The following is a 16,096-nucleotide window of genomic DNA, read 5'->3' as shown; positions in this document are numbered from 1 at the left end:
GTATTTAAAATAATTATAAAATTGTAATCATATGAAGGTCTACATATTCACCAAATATTCAGATCTGTTTATTCCAGGATATTGTAGACAAACATGATGTATCTGCTTTTGAGTCAAGGCTTCTCATTGCATTTACATTACAAGCCTGTGACCAGTAAATGTCCTCAGCTTGCTGTGTTTCGAGCGCTACAAAAACACAGAATAATTTTCCGAAGCAATTGGTTCAATAAACATGAAGTTTCAGAAAGATTTGTGTCTCCCATCTCTACTGTTGTAACATGCTAGTTGTCCGTTAAGCTCTCTCCTATGGTTAAAACGCAAAGTTGTAATCCCAGTACACCTTCCATCACAACATTATTTCTACGTACTTCAGAGCAGATCTCCTATAGATGACATTACTCCGTACTGCCCTCTACAGGTCTGGTGGAGTATGACAATACAGTCGTAGTGTGCATGCATCAAACAAGTCCATACCAAGCTCTATTGAGCTGCATTAGACATTGTATTGTGGCTCAAAGACACTCAATAAAGTTAATGCAATAATTCCTTGTTTAGATTACAAAAACCTGACTACATTAGGTTACACCAACAAGATTCGTTTTTATATATGAGAGATCAAAGAGTTTTGCATCACACAAATAGACTAGTTGTCATAGCAGTTATCTCCTGTCTCCTCTTCTGCTTTATCTTTCACACAATACAGCCTCAAACATTATAGGCCAATATGCATGTAAGATTTCCATGCAGTCTGCACTATGTTCCTATACAACATCCTTGGCACGTCTCACTGTTTCTTTATTATCTCACACCATGAGTGTTGTATTTTTTAAGAAAACATAGTTCAACTTTTAAAAACACAATTTAAGACCCTGTTGCGCTCCATATAGTTGTTTTTGAATGCAAGAACACAACCTTACTTTATACAATCAGAAGTGAATTGACAACCTCTTCATTCCAGTTATTCAACAGCTTTTAAATTCTGTAACTTAAATATTTTTTGTTGTTGTAATTTATTGGATGTGCAGAGACAACTATAATATGCAAAGACAACTATAAGTCATTTGTAGATTAATTTCCCAGAAAAGTGTAAACTTTGTGACTCTTTAAACATTGCTGTTTGTTTCTGCTTTCCATCTTAGCAACATTGGCTCATCCAGTGGTGTAAGTTTGGGGCGGGACAACCTGTTTAGCTGATTAATTGCAGATTGGGGAGCGTTCGGGAAACCTGTTTAAAACCAGCTTTCTGTCAGCCTGAACCAGTCTGGCCATACTCTGTTGACCTCTCTGATCATCAATGTGTTGATTGTTTTAACAATTGTTTTTGTTTTTGCCACAATTGGGAGTAAATTCTAGAGACTGTTGTGTTTGAAAATCCCAGGAAATCAGCAGTTACTGAAATACTCAAACCAGCCCATCTGGCACCAACAATCATGCCACGGTCTAAATCACTGAGGTCAAATTTTTCCCCATTCTGATGGTTGATGTGAACATTAACTGAAACATTAACTTTGCAATGTGAAGCATTGTACTTGCTTGTTTTGATTCTAATCTACACCCCTGGAATCTAATGAGTGTTTTGTGCATGTTAGCATGTTCCTGGGGGAATGCAGGTGAGGTAATGATTGTAGTTACTGCAGAATACCATTTACCATTTCATAATTTGCATTATGAGCTCAAAGGCATGTACGCTCAAACACACAAACACACACACACATGCATGCACACAAACATGCACACACAAACAAAGAAGATTTTTACCACATGAATTGATCAAAATGCTTTTAGCATTTTTATTGTCAAAGTGTGAGAACAGGTAAATAAATTTTTGGCACATGCAGTGGCCCCAAAAGTATTTGTTTACTTCATTTACACTTAAAAATGTAAATGTAAAAAAAAAGACCAAAGTACTACTTAGTGGTTGTCAAACAGTAGTGGAACATGTCCATAGTTGTCCAACATGTCCACTACATCTGTAGTAACTCTGTTAGGACACCTGTGTGAATGAGGGAACTGACTTTATACATTCACTTGCACATTTTTGAGTGTCCAAATACTTTTTGGGACCATGGTTTAAGTATATAATAATGATTAATTCTTTGCTGACATTCACTATTCTGTCCAAAGTTAAAGGGGTCATGAAATGGAGTAAAATTTGTTCTTGATATTTAGACATATAAGAAGTAACTGTACTATAAAAACATACTGTACATTTCAGAACTCAAAACTACCTCCACATTCTTAAAAGAGCATTTATAGTTGCCACCCTGCTGAAACGTCTCGTTTTGAAATCTGTCTGTTCATGAAGAAACATTGCTCATTTGAATTTACTCATCCCACAACATGTGTCATTGCACATTTGGCCCCGCCCACTGGCACGCAGCTCAAGTTAAGAGAGCAGGCCGTATGTGGCTAACTATTCCTAACATAACACCAAAGGGGACCCATCTGGACTATTTTAAATTAATTTGACATATCTGTATTTTGCATATAAACATGAACTACACAGATACTTTGACCGCTGTCATGTATCTCGTTGCTTAAAAAAAAACTCTGAAAAGAAGCCATTCTCTTTTATGTTGGGGTTCTCTTCCGATTGAGTTTGCTGAATTTGAGGGGCTGCATTAAGTTAGCCAATCAATACAGTGAGCATTTATGTTGTATATTTTAAGTTTTAAGGAGGCGCTAATGCCAAAACCAAGCATTTCAGACAGAGGGCCAAAAACAGGAGGGAAAATTATCATATATTCATAAATTGTGACTGTTTTGGTGCAAATTTTTTTTATAACATTCAGTGGACCACAGGGAATATAATAAAATCATAAATTGGTAACATTTCATGACCCCTGTGAATATTTATTTAATTGAGAGAAAAATAATAGACATTCCATTAAGTAAACTAAATATTTCAAGCATTACTATGCAGTGTCAATAACAAAAATTTAAAATAGCACAAAAAAGAAATAAAAAGAGACCCTTACTTTCAGAATAAATACAATCTTGATCAGTGAGAATACTGTATTGAGTGTACAATAATCATGTAAGTATGATTGCTGTTATATGCATATTCACATTTGCATATAATCCCCTCCTTGATTTTTTTAGACTAATTATGCCCTAAATGAAGTTAGAAATAAGGCAGGAGATGGGGTGGTGGAGGGATTTTGGAAAAATGTCACGGTAGTGAGGTAAGTAGCTCTTTATATACTCTTGCTTAATGATTGACACGATTAGATGAATTAGCTCCTGCAGAATCCTTCATTTTAGAACTCCATTAAACCAGCATTGTCTCTTTCTCCTCATTCTTTTCTCTTTGACAACAATTTAAAAATAATCTCTTAAAAATGCATTTTAGGGTGAATCTCACTGCAAAAATGTAATGTTTTCCAGTAAAATTATGGTCTAAAAAGGGGCAGTGGTGGCTCAGTGGTTGAGGCTCTAGGTTACTGACCAGAAGGTCGGGGGTTCAAGCCCCAGCACTGCAAGATGCCACTGTTGGGCCTTGAGCAAGGCTCTTGGCTCTACCTGCTCCAGGAGTGCTGTATCATGGCTGACCCTGCACTCTGACCCCAGCTTAGCTGAATGTATATACTATATATATGCAATAATGTGTGACCAAATATAAAGGCTTCTAAAATAAGTTACATTCTCTTAAATGTTTTTCTTCTCAGGTAAAATTTCCACATTTTAAGGATGTTTACATATTTTTACTGGAAAGCAATAAAAATATACTCCTTTGTCATGTCAAGTATATATTTATTTTTTGCACTGCTCTCAAAACTGTCCAGGTAACATTTCTCCTTGTTGATATGTATTGCATAAATGAAAATTTGGGAAAATGTGCATGAAATGAATAACGTCATAATGATCAAATATGTCAAAATAGGCTTTGTTTTCTTTCAAAATATAATTTGGTGTTTTATTTATTTTTAATTTAGGTTAAAATATGTTCTTGAAAGTTTGTGATATTCACCAATAAGTAAGACATTTAGACAAGCTTCCTCCCTTTCCACTTCACTCACAATTATTATTTTCCTTTTCCTTTCTTCTCATGTTTCACTCTTTTTCTTTCTTCATTCATCACTCTCTCTGTTGATAGTCTGCTGTCCTCCTCAGCTTTGCTTGGAGTATCTGGCTGCGGGCTGGACATAGAATCCTGGCTGGTGACCTCACGCTCCAGTTGACACTTTGATTGGACTGATCTGGTGTCATTGCGGAGATCTAAAGAGAACAGATACAGAAAAGATGTGAATTCAACAGAAACTGTGTGGAAACATGTTGTAAAACATAGATTAATGTTAAGCTCAATGGTTGAACCTTTGGCAGATGTTGCAGGTATGTCTTCTGTATCTGAGCAATCAGAGATTGTGCTGCCCTCTGTTGGTTGTGGAGCATCCAGAAACTGCATATGAGCTTCAGCCATTCTTTGAACTGCTGTTCAACACAATGACACAATGCAAGTCATTTACTTTTTGGGGATTTAATGGCGTAATCTAAGTTAAGCAGATAAAGCACTGAACCTCCTAAGATTTTCTCAAGGTCATGATTAATTACTGACTGTCCTCACTGTCATTCTGTTATCAATGGGTTCTTTCTTGCTTCATATGCTGACTCACATTCCAAAATCACTGTCTGTCATCTCCACATCTGTTTTCTTAATATACTTGATGTCCCTATGGGAAGGTCACCTTGGACTTGAAAGTTGGAGTAACTTTGTCAGTCATTGCATGTGTGTGTTTGTTTGGATCACGCAATAACACAAGGAAGCGTCTTTCTACCAACGTTCATTCATGTAGCAAAACATTACTCTGGTAACGTTTGTATTTCATTTCAGTAGTTTCCATGAAGCCTTGGTTATCCTCAGACACTGTTTAGAAGAATTCGGTAAAGTCTTGGTAATTTTCAGACAATTTACAGATTGTGGCTTACATTTACATTACATTTTTGCATTTGGCAGATGCTTTTATCCAAAGCGACTAACAGAGCCCTTATTACAGGGACAATCCCCCGGAGCAACCTGGAGTTAAGTGCCTTGCTCAAGGACACAATGGTGGAGGCTGTGGGGCTCGAACCAGCGAATTTCTGATTACCTGATTATCAGTTATGTGCTTTAGACCACTACACCACCACCACACCAGCTTTTCACATGATTTTATTTTATTATTCTAAAATATAATATCAAGATTTTGTGTGGATCACCTATATTAACTTTCATAGCATTTGAATGGACATCTACAAAATATCTAAACATATTACTTTTGCCCCTATTTCTGTATGCTGCATCCTTCAAAAATTCAGCGCACATGGTCCGATCACGTTTGACCCTACACGATCACACGTTTCTGGTGCAGCTTCTTTGTCGATGCTCAAGTTGCATTGCACAAATAGGCTATACTTGAAGAGGCAGTAGTGGCCCATTTATGCTCTCCTCTGCACTGGGGTGAAAAGCCAAGCCGGTGCATCAGCCCAAGCCAAGTTGGCTCACATCCTTGCTTGTAGGCTATGCTGCAGCCGGTCATGCTGGTTTTCCCCTGCACTCCATGGCCATTTTGCAGGCCTACCAGGCTGACTTGCTCAAGGACATGGGAAGTGGAGTCTCAGCCTGCGGTTACGCCTCAGCAGCAATGGCCTAAGCATAAAAACTTTGAAGCGAGCCAAGCATTCCTGATGGTCCGAAGACCATAAAGCAGGGACCAGAGCCCACGGAACAGTCTACTCCAGCTCCGAAGAGGTCCCGAAACACTCTGTGTCCCTGCCGAAACAGCCTCACTCTCCCCACCATTGAATGCTAGGATTAAGAAGATGTTCACAACAGTGTTTCTGTTTGTGTTGCAGTTGGCAGCATGCCCGTTGTTTGCCACATTCCAGTAAAGGGTTCAGACCTCTTTGTGGTTTCTTGAGGAACAAACGTTCTCACAAGAATGAGTAAAAATCCATCTTAAACAACTCGGATGCGCTGAGTGAGCACCCCTCGAGGGTGGATGGCGTTTACCCACTGGCGGCTATCCTTTTTTCAGTGCACAGTCAGTTGAGTATAAAAATGGGTAATCTGTTACCATAAAAGCGTCAATGCACTTCTAGCGAAATCAAAGTATGAACACGTGTGACATCATGTCAAACTAAATCTGGCCACAAGAAGGTGTTTTGAGTTTTTTTTACGGTGGTTCGTATCAATTCGCCAGAACAATCTATCAGTAAAACTTTGTACCGGCTGCTAAACACCTTCACACTGCCACCGGACCACGTCATCGTTAGGTGTGACTTGGAGCTCCACCTACTTCAATGCCAACAGCTAATTCCCATTCAGATCCGTCAACATGAACACACCGGCATGCAGAATTATTAGAGAACTGCTGAAAATGTACCTACTTCTGAATGATCGTTCGCATAGAGACATTTCCCAAGGACATGTAATGTGATTTATTTATTTTTTTATTAGGCTACGAAAGGAACCAAATCTAGTCATACAGTCTTAAGAGCCAATTCATTCTGTTGTTTGATAGGCTGCTCCATTCATGTGCCATCTGCACCTGAAAAATATTCTCACTTCTGCCCAAAGAGAGATATGCCTCATGTGATCACTCTTTTGTCTGCATTCTGCCCATAACACCTGTCTGGCGGCTATTATCAGTGTGGTTTAGTGTCAGCAGTTTCAGCTTTTCCATGTCCCCCACTGTAATGGCCTTCTCAACTGTATTGTTTGTGTGTATGTAATGTGTGTGTTTGTGTGTGGTGTCTCTTTATCTCCCTTTCTCTTAATCGCTCTCAGGTGTGCGGTAACCAGATGAGCTGATTGTTGATGGCACACACCGGTTCGCAGTGTGTTTCCTCCCTATATAAACTGTGAGTGTTTCATGGCTGGGTTGTGTGATGTAGACGGGTGTTTGTAAGCTGCGTCATCTCGTTCATTGGGCGCTCAGCGCATATTTAAATTTTTCTGGGTTCCTGCTGCTGGAGCGGAGAGTTCAAAATATAATTTGAAAGTTACTCCAATTAACAAACTAGTACTTGTTGCAATGAATAATCCACAAGAATTACGTATGGGCACTTACTTTAGTGTCGCCACCCCTCATAAGCCTGCATGCCACCCTCTTGCCACGCCATAAAAAAAATCTAGATCCGCCCCTGCTGACATCACATGTACATCTGGTTTTAGCTTGCTAAAATTATATAAGTTGGAACATGGTAATATGGAACTTCCATTTTACAAATTGAAATTGATTCCATGCAAAAAATAAAATTGTTACACAATGTTCAAGAATTGTGTTACATTAGCTTGTTTTATGTAACTAAAATCAATTAAGAGTAAAAATGCAAGTTGATTCACTGATTTCTGACTTGTGTTGACGATGTTTTATCTTACAAAATTTCTAAATGTTTTGTCATATGAGTACATTATTAACGATATCAGAATAACCATCCTGGATCATTTCTGTATAATGTATATGAATTCATTGTGGAAACTTGGTGGAAACTTCATATAGAAAGCCGCAAGTCTCAATCACAACATACTTACCCTTCAGTGATGGCGGCTCGTAGATGGCTGTGGTGACTCTTTTTGGCTTAAGGGCTCCATTTTCACTAACAGGTAACTACACAAGAGAAGAACACTCAGAAATCATCTAATCATTTATTATTCAGTGACATTTTAGACAGTATTGATACAGTTTATAGAGGATCAGTAAATAGTTTTATAACACTAATTGAGAAAAAGTGCTTCAAATTCATGATGGGAATACTGTGATATTGTGTCAGAAACCAGAGTTGCATTTCTGAAAAGGGAAAATGTATTATGTAGTAAGGCACACTGGACAATTAAGACAAGTGATCGCTGGTGAAATGCTATTGAGGAATGATACTCTATTGTTGATGAATTACTGCTTATTGGCTACAGTATTAATTAGCCTATATGACAATGTTTCCTTTAAAGTGTTATATTAATACATTGTAAGAGTGCATGTTTTGTTTCCCTTATGAGTTTGTGTGAGCTGGGAGAACAGAAATTTCAAAATAAGAGTCCCCTGTGTATTTCAGTCTTGTTTATTGTTCAAGTTCAGGGTTTTGCACCAATGAATTTATTTATTTATTTTTCAGGCTATAATTAGGATTCCCCTTCTGTCACTCACTCGACAATGTGTTGAATGAAGTGACACAAAGGGTTTTCCTGGGATCTCAAACGTACCTCTGAACCTGAGAAAAGGCCAAGAATTTGTCTTCGGAGCTGAACGGTTGTGCAACAGCAAGCTGAGTTCACCACTGTTCCACTGACATCTACTGGCGATAAGCACTGCTGTTGGATCTATGGCACGTTTCCAACTGGCGTTCTCTCTCTCTGCACGCTGTGCAGTCCACACCCGTGGGTGCTTTGACAGCGCTTTCATTGCCTGAAAGATTGTTTCTCCTCCTAAAAATAATTTATTTCCTCTAAAAGAGTTCGAGTTCCCACTCATAAAAGAGCAATACACAGCAGGCATTGAACGTCCTTTTCAGGACACGTCTTTTTAAAGATGTTTTTCCGCCTCTGTGTAGTTCCTGGATGCGGTTGATTTCTCTCCACTTCTGACTGTCATAAAAGCTGCCTGGCAGCATAAAAGCGCTCTCAATAAAGTGCGATTTCCTCACTTCCTGGGTCATCCAGCCGGTGCGCGCAGTTCTCTTGGCACCCTGGCCCCAAAACTCTACAGCCCCGGACGCAGTTCCCTCGCCTCTAGCCCGGCGACTGCTCAGCCCCGGCAGGCCAGCGCTGAAGAGTTCCAAAGACGCCTCTCTAGGACCTCTTCCTCAGTCTCTAACCCGCCCCCTACCGGGTGCATGGAGCAAGGTAAATGCTTTGAGTCTTTTCTCAGCACCCAAGCCTCTGGACGCTCTTCTGCCTCCCGACGCTCTTCTGCCTCCCGACGCTGCAAGACCTCCACGTCTGGTCCCTGGATGGGATGTGGAAGATCTAGTGGATCTACCACCTGCAGTCGTAGACACGATCAACCAAGCCAGAGCTCCCTCCACCAGGCAACTTTATGCCCTAAAGTGGTGCTTCTTTGCGAATTGGTGTTCTTCCAGAGCCGAAGACCCGAAGAGTTGCGCAGTTCATCAGTGACACCTGCCTGGAGTTCGGTCCGGCACATTCTCACGTTATCCTAAGACCGCGACCAGGCTATGTGCCTAAGGTTACTACGACCCCCTTCAGGGACCACATCGTGAACCTGCAAGCGCTACCCCAGGAGGAGGCAGACCCAGCCCTTTCGTTGCTATGTCCGGTATGTGCTTTTCATATCTATTTGGACCACACGCAGTGCTTTAGATGTTCTGAGCAGCTCTTTGTCTCCTTAGCAGACATCTGCAGAGCAGCGGGCTTGGCAACACCCAATACCTTTGCCAGATTTGACAATCTCAGGGTTGAGTCGGTCTCTTCCCGTGTTTTGTCAGGTGTTCCGCTTGCACACAGCGCCCTTCACCAAGTTGATCCACTGCTCCTTCTATCCCAGGTTAGCCACTAAGCATCGCTCCCTGGATGTTCTCCTCCCTAGCCTTCTGGCCTGCGAATTCAGCAGAGCAATTCGCGTCCAGACCCACTACGACTCACAGGTGCTCTGTACTGGCGTTGGGCTCCAGGTTCCTTTTCAGGCAAACTCCCCGTGATATATTTCCCATGGTACGGTCCCCCTGTCAACGGACCCGCGTTTCCCTTGGGCAGCCCTGCTGCCCTGGTCGCCGTGCTCATTAGGCTGGACCTACCACTGCGCCACATGTTACCACCCCCTAGACTGGGCAGGATGTGGCCTCTGCAGGGTCTTTTCCCCCTGAAAGAATAGGACCGGGAAAGACCGCTTTCCCCGAAGCATTTCATAGCATTAAGATGGGGGCCCAAGCCACTTCACATCCTATATGAGAGACATAATGAGAGAAAAGGCGCGGCTGCCAGGCTTGCTCCCATGCTAGTCATGTAGCGCCTGTTCCCACCCTCGGGGGTGCGGGGAACCTAAGTTCTGTATGTGACACCTCTTTGGGGGTGTTGGGGAGGGCTACGTGCAGCTGACACAGTTGCCTCTAGCACGCAGTAGCCTGCTTGCACCTGTCTCGGCAGTTCACGTAACACGGTCAGTGCGTGCGTTTTCATGGGACCCCTTCTGTCACTTCATTTGACACAACGTCGAGAGAGTGACAGAAGGGGAACATATATGGTTACTGTTGTAACCTCTGTTCCCCGAGGTAAGGAACGAGACATTGTGTCCCTCCTGCCACAGCACTAGACCTACCAAATGGCCGTACCTTATTTTCGGCTCCTCAGTGCAAAATCCTGACTGGCACTCGCTGCCCCGCTTTCCTTTATACCCGTATGTCTGGGGCAGGGCATGCAAATTCTGTCTGCCAACTTGACATTGGCCTTTTCTCAGGTTCAGAGGTATGTTTGCCATCCCAGGAAGACAGCTTGTGTCACTACATTCGACACAACGTCTCGTTCCTTCCCTCGGGGAACGGAGGTTACAACAGTAACCATGACGTTTTGGTTGCACAATAAACTGCATCTAGGATTTTATTTATTTTGGACTTTTGATGTCTCTGTGTCTCTGCTTGTCGCTGAAAGGAAAGACTAAGACATTTATAACGTTCCTTAAATCAACTAATGGCCAATTGATTAACCACCTTTTCCACCAGCTTAGTTTTTGATATCGCCTAAATCCAATATTGGTCAACTAATACCACACTTCACGATAAATGTAAATACCATCATTTCTTAATGAAACTATATGGCACACAGAAATAAGAATAAGAAAGAAATAAGTAAAACAGTGGTATAACGAACCTGATGGATGATACTGTCATCGTCTGGAGATGCATGATCTGTTAGTTTGAACAGGGTTGCTGGTGTCGGTCTTCGGCGCCGAATCTGATTGAAAACATTGACAATCAGTTAAAATCACAATGTTACCAGTGTTCACTACTAAAGTTTTCAGTTACCATTCACTTTAATTGCATGTTTTTTTTTTTTTTTTTTTTTACAATGAAAGCAAACAATCCCTGACATTTCCTTTTGTGTTCCACATTACAGGTTTGGAACAACAAGAGGTTGAGTAAATGACAACATAATTTTCATTTTTGGGTGAACACACCCTTTAAAACCTGCTAATAGCTGTAATATAATTTAGACCATCCAATGTACAATTTGCCAAACTTTGATGTTTTTGTGGAACTGTTGTCTGTTGTGAGTGCAAACAGCAAATCCAGGCTCTATAGACAACAGTAATGAGACAGATTCTGGAATTTGATTTACATGCATGTGCACAGATGTTAGTTTTTTACATTTGTTCACATGATCCCAAACCAAGTAAAATCTTTATAAAAGACTGCAGTGTTTCAAATGATGCAGAATACACTGAGCACTTAGAGGCTGTCAAATTCAAATGAAAAATTATAATATTAATCGAATTTAAGGAAAAAATGCAAATTCTAATGCTAAAATGGTGCATTAAAATGTTGTATATGTGCAAAGCACTGACAATGACCTAGGGGCCATTCAGACTGCTTACGTTCAGGCACTTTAAAAATGCTAGACTTAGCACAACGAATATAAACGGATGTGTCTTGAGAAGCATTTTAAAAGGTTTGAGTATTCTTTTACTTGACAGTGCATCTGCATGTGATGCTGAAAAAACCACAAGACACGGTGCAATTGTCAAAGACGTCCGTCTGGCACATGCTTACATAGACACCCACATCATGGACACCCTGACAAAAAATATAAACTAGCCGCAAACTATTTTACTCTTTATTTTCACATGCAAATGAACTTTTGATTCACCACAAACGTTTGCCAGAAATTTGTAGCCCGTCGCCGCTAGTGGTGAACCTCCGGCAAACCATCTGTTGGCTCACTGTGTGAAATTATAAACCAGAATGCCTTTCTACAGGATTACGTTCTTTGTCAAATTGTCACGGTTTAAAAAGACATGTACATCATGTGTCATTATGGTTTTTCATCTGTGTAATAATCCAGGCATTCAATACTCCTGATTCAGATCGATCTCAAGAGACTATTGTGATTCATCACAATAGTACGAGGTACGAGTTCTGCACCCACCAATGAGAGACGCAAAAAATTAATCTAGAAACTGAAAACTATTGATTTTAAATGATGCTGCATCCAAGCCACTAGGTGTCAGTGTAAGTCCAAGATGACACAAAGGCAAAAGTTACTGAGTGCACCTTTAATATTAAAAGCCCTGATGTAAAATACATAAGAAAGTGACACTTCTAGGTTCGAATGTGGGTTTGTGAAGCGTATGTTGTTGGTTGATATATAAGTCGTAAATTTTTGTATTAATTTGCCACCTTGTAGTATTGTGAAACCTTCTCCTGAGACTATATTATCTGTTCCATATTTCACATAGCACATGCATGTCCTTTGTACATAACTATTTAGATACCAGCAATATCAGCAAAATGAGCTCAAAATGAGATAAAGAAAGATATGTCTTTCTGCAGTCATATCTGGACATTAGAATGATATATTGCAGTAAGAACAGTAATTGTATCAGCCAATTATTTATCATAGAAAGTATTGGAACAATAAAACCAACACAATATACAATCAGCTGAACTGCTGATGGCAACTTATTTGAATATGGTGCTATGGAAATGTCCATCCAATGAATATTTAACATGTAATACCATATAAATCTGCATCATCTCATGCCAGCACTTATGAGCTGCAGACACAATAAGAGACAAAGAAGATTTAAATAAATGGCCCTGAATAACATCATGTAATATACAATTTATGCTGTAAATAAATTGACTTTCAAAATCTATTAGGCTTCATACATGATTTACCCATGAAGAATTAAATGTCCTCTAATGAGACTGCATAGTTTGTGCCCTTGGGTTCTAGGACGACTATTCTATAAAAATGTACTACCTAAAGATTTGATGTATCATTCATGTCTGTAGCACAAACTGAATTTTAATACTTGGGATTAGGGGTTTATTCAAATTCATAAACCTAGGTATCAGCAATATAACAATAGTGATACTTGCCTTAGCAAATATAATTACTTATGGACCAATACAGCCTCAGGCAAGCTATTTAGTTAGTTTCACATCCCAACCCATGATGGTGGGCATTAGTTAATAATTTCTTCACAGAAACTAGGTCAGTTTGGCACAGCCCTATCTCAGCTGAACTAGTTTCATGCTCTTGCAAGGGTCTATCCAAAAGCATAAAAGAGGAAATGGTTTGATCAAACCAAATGAAATTAAAAAGATGTTGCTTTAGGTGTAAATGTCACCTGCAACACAGCGCTGCTATTTGCACTCCAATGGTCTGGTGGAAACACAGAAATTGAAGTCAAACTGCAAACTGATAACCCAAGTGTAAGGATGTGCCCGCATAAGGATGTGCTTTATTCACACAGAAGACCCGGGTTCGATTCCGTCTTTTGTTCACTTTTTCCCAAACTGTTTCCTGTCTCCGCTCTTAATTTCTCCTTTAATACTACTTATATCAACCCTTTAAGCTTGGATCACTGGCCCATGAGAAGAAGAAAAAAAATATTGTCAAAATATTAGCCAACACAAAATAGGTATTGTTTGAAAGCTTAGAAGCTCTACTTTGTAATGCATGTAGGGATTGTGACTGTACAAGTGGTTTGAAATTTGCAGACAAATCAGAAGGGTTCCATTTTGATTTATAATCAAATACAATATGTATAATAATATGTTTTTTTGTTTGGAGAGGTTTTTGGACACCATGATAACTTACATTTACATTTGCATTTGTGCATTTGGCAGACACTTTTATCCAAAGCGACTTACAGTGCATTTATTACAAGGACAATCCCTCCGGAGCAACCTGGAGTTAAGTGTCTTGCTCAAGGACACAATGGTGGTGGCTGTGGGGATCGAACCAGCAATCTTCTGATTAACAGTTTAGTGCTTTAGCCCACTACGCCGCCATCACTCCTTAAACTTACATTTGTAATGCGATAATTTTTGATTGCTTTGTCGTATCAAAACCAAAAATGTTCTCAGATGTAGTTGACATGATTGGGGAAAAAACTAAAGCAGTTTTATAGCAGAGAGATATATAATGTCTAACCAGAAAAATACAGAAATCTTTACAAACTATTGTGCTAAGGGTAGCCCTTTTTATATCTGAAAAAAATCCCAATATTCATATAATATATATCACCCTATATAATCATTATGAAATCTTCTGATTTACGATGAGTGTGAAAGGCATAGATCCCAAGCCTAGTTACTTCAGTAAAACCATGGTTCATTTTTGTTAGGGAAGGTTAGCGTTAGGTTTAGGGGTAGGCTTGGTGTAGGGTGTCTGTTGGACTCAAAAAACATGCTGTAGTGATGCCCTATACTGTATGTTAGTATTTATTTAGAGGTGTAAATAGCATCTATCGCTATTTGCACCGAGTGCCATTTCTTAATCCTTCTCTTCCAACTGCTTTAAACATGCTATAACAGCTCAGTTTTGCACACATCATCTTCAAAACAGCCCCTCTGTACGCAGTTTCTCTGGTATCATCCTCTATGTAACTGGGTCATGACTTGACACAGCACCTTTTTAGTGCAGCTGAACTAGTTTGGTGCTGCTATACTCTGGATATGTAGACGAACAGCACTTTTTACACACACAGACACACATGCACACTGAGAGATGCTGAACTCAAGACATTACATAATCTGTTGTCAGGCAGACTGATCCACGTCCTCGACATTGAAGACAAAAAGCATTTTATCCCAATTATCTCGGCGATTTACCTTAAGAAATATTTCTACATGACCTAATCCTTAAATCTAGTATCATTTGTGCAACCTTATGTTGCCAGGTTGATTCAGTCATAATAAATAAAAATGTTCTTTTAATAAAAACCAGTTAGATGTTTCCACACGAAGCACATATTTTTAGGCTACCTGAGTCACAATGTGATCATCTGCGTGATGTCACTGTTACGCGATTGTGCCAGCAGCATGAACGAATGAATTTTTAACATCTATGACATCTATATCATCAATGACCTCAATGGTTTACTATCGATAATCTCAATGATATACTATTAAATATAGCTACTTTATATTAAATCCTAATTCTAATAATCACTTGGCCCATTTCCAACAATCTTTTGCCTATCTCTCTTTAGTTATACCTTTGGGATGTCCCCTATCCCATCACCTTCAGCTTCAAACAGCCTCATGATTCAAGCACCGCTTCTGCATTTCTGTCAATCTACAACAGTCAGTTTTACAACATCTTCCTCTCACTCTCACTTCTCACTACTGTTTCCTCACACACAGTGATCTTACCAACTCTGCTTGTTTGGGATCCAGTTGGGAGGGCATTGCAGAGGGCACAGAGAAATGGATCTTCCTCCTGTCTTTCATATCTCCCTCCATCTCTGCTGGAAATGCTGGGTCCATCGATTCATACACAAGTTTTCCAGTCTAATGCTGATTCAGTCCTTCTGTCTGTTCATAAAGCACCTCGCAGCATTGTGTCCAAAACAATGTGTTTGATTAGAGGGCAACAAGATTTAAACCTTTTTGGTGCGTGCAGAGAAAAAACATCTATTTCTAAGTGTATGCTCTTTCTTGCATTTATATGGTCCCTTCTTCTTCCAAGAGCTGATCCTCTGTCTCTTAACCACTAACCTGTGCAGTGTTGTGAGGAGGTGTGGCATGAGAGAAAGAGCTATGATTGGATGGAGGAACGAAGGGAGAAAGAGGAGGAGGGGAAATCAGGACAAAGAGAAGCTGAAGTCAGTGTACCACAATACTATGATGTAGAAAGATATTTGATAATTGTGGTGATTTTTAGCGGACTAAGCACTGAAGGTTTACTGCATTTGTCCTGATTTTCTTCTTTTTATTATTATTATTATTATTATTATTATTAGGAACCATGCACCGAAGGCATTAGGCATATATTAACTGTTATTAGGGGCCAAGCCCAGAAGGTGTGAAACCCCTATTATATCCACTAGCATTCTTAATAATGGCTAAGCCCTGAAGGGATAGAGACCCTATTGTTTCTGTAAGTGTTCTTCTTCTTATTATTCTGGTTGGGAGTCTATGGTAGCCCATTGAACCA

The 16,096-nt window shown here is 39.9% G+C and overlaps 1 protein-coding gene across 2 annotated transcripts; it reads right to left on the bottom strand.

The window, feature by feature from the left end:
* Positions 1-1,792: 1,792 nt before the first annotated feature.
* LOC127626535 (protein phosphatase 1 regulatory subunit 1B-like) lies at positions 1,793-15,641 on the bottom strand. Of its 2 annotated transcripts, none has more exons than XM_052102404.1 (5): positions 15,313-15,641; positions 10,799-10,882; positions 7,514-7,589; positions 4,315-4,431; positions 1,793-4,218 (listed from the first exon to the last, which is right to left on the bottom strand). In XM_052102404.1, the coding sequence occupies exons 1-5, from the start codon at positions 15,424-15,426 to the stop codon at positions 4,025-4,027; spliced, it is 585 nt and encodes a 194-aa protein (XP_051958364.1). In that variant the 5' UTR covers positions 15,427-15,641; the 3' UTR covers positions 1,793-4,024. The 2 variants fall into 2 exon arrangements, with proteins under 2 accessions (XP_051958364.1, XP_051958365.1); XM_052102405.1 differs by having other exon boundaries at positions 4,315-4,428.
* Between the last annotated feature and the right edge of the window lie 455 nt (positions 15,642-16,096).

Source organism: Xyrauchen texanus, chromosome 33 (genome assembly GCF_025860055.1).
Source record: "Xyrauchen texanus isolate HMW12.3.18 chromosome 33, RBS_HiC_50CHRs, whole genome shotgun sequence".
In the NCBI taxonomy this organism is placed as follows: Eukaryota; Metazoa; Chordata; class Actinopteri; order Cypriniformes; family Catostomidae; genus Xyrauchen; species Xyrauchen texanus.
Note: the sequence above shows the minus strand (reverse complement) of the source record. Positions and strands in the feature narration are given on the sequence as shown.

Bases quoted from the DNA above. Each gene is read 5' to 3' on its own strand.
- LOC127626535 (XM_052102404.1), bottom strand. From the start codon at position 15,426: ATGGACCCAGCATTTCCAGCAGAGATGGAGGGAGATATGAAAGACAGG. The intron at 10,883-15,312 runs GTAAGATCACTG...GTTTTCAATCAG, and splicing joins ATCCCAAACAAGCAGAGTTG to ATTCGGCGCCGAAGACCGAC. The intron at 4,432-7,513 runs GTAAGTATGTTG...TGTGTTGAACAG, and splicing joins CGAGCCGCCATCACTGAAGG to CAGTTCAAAGAATGGCTGAA.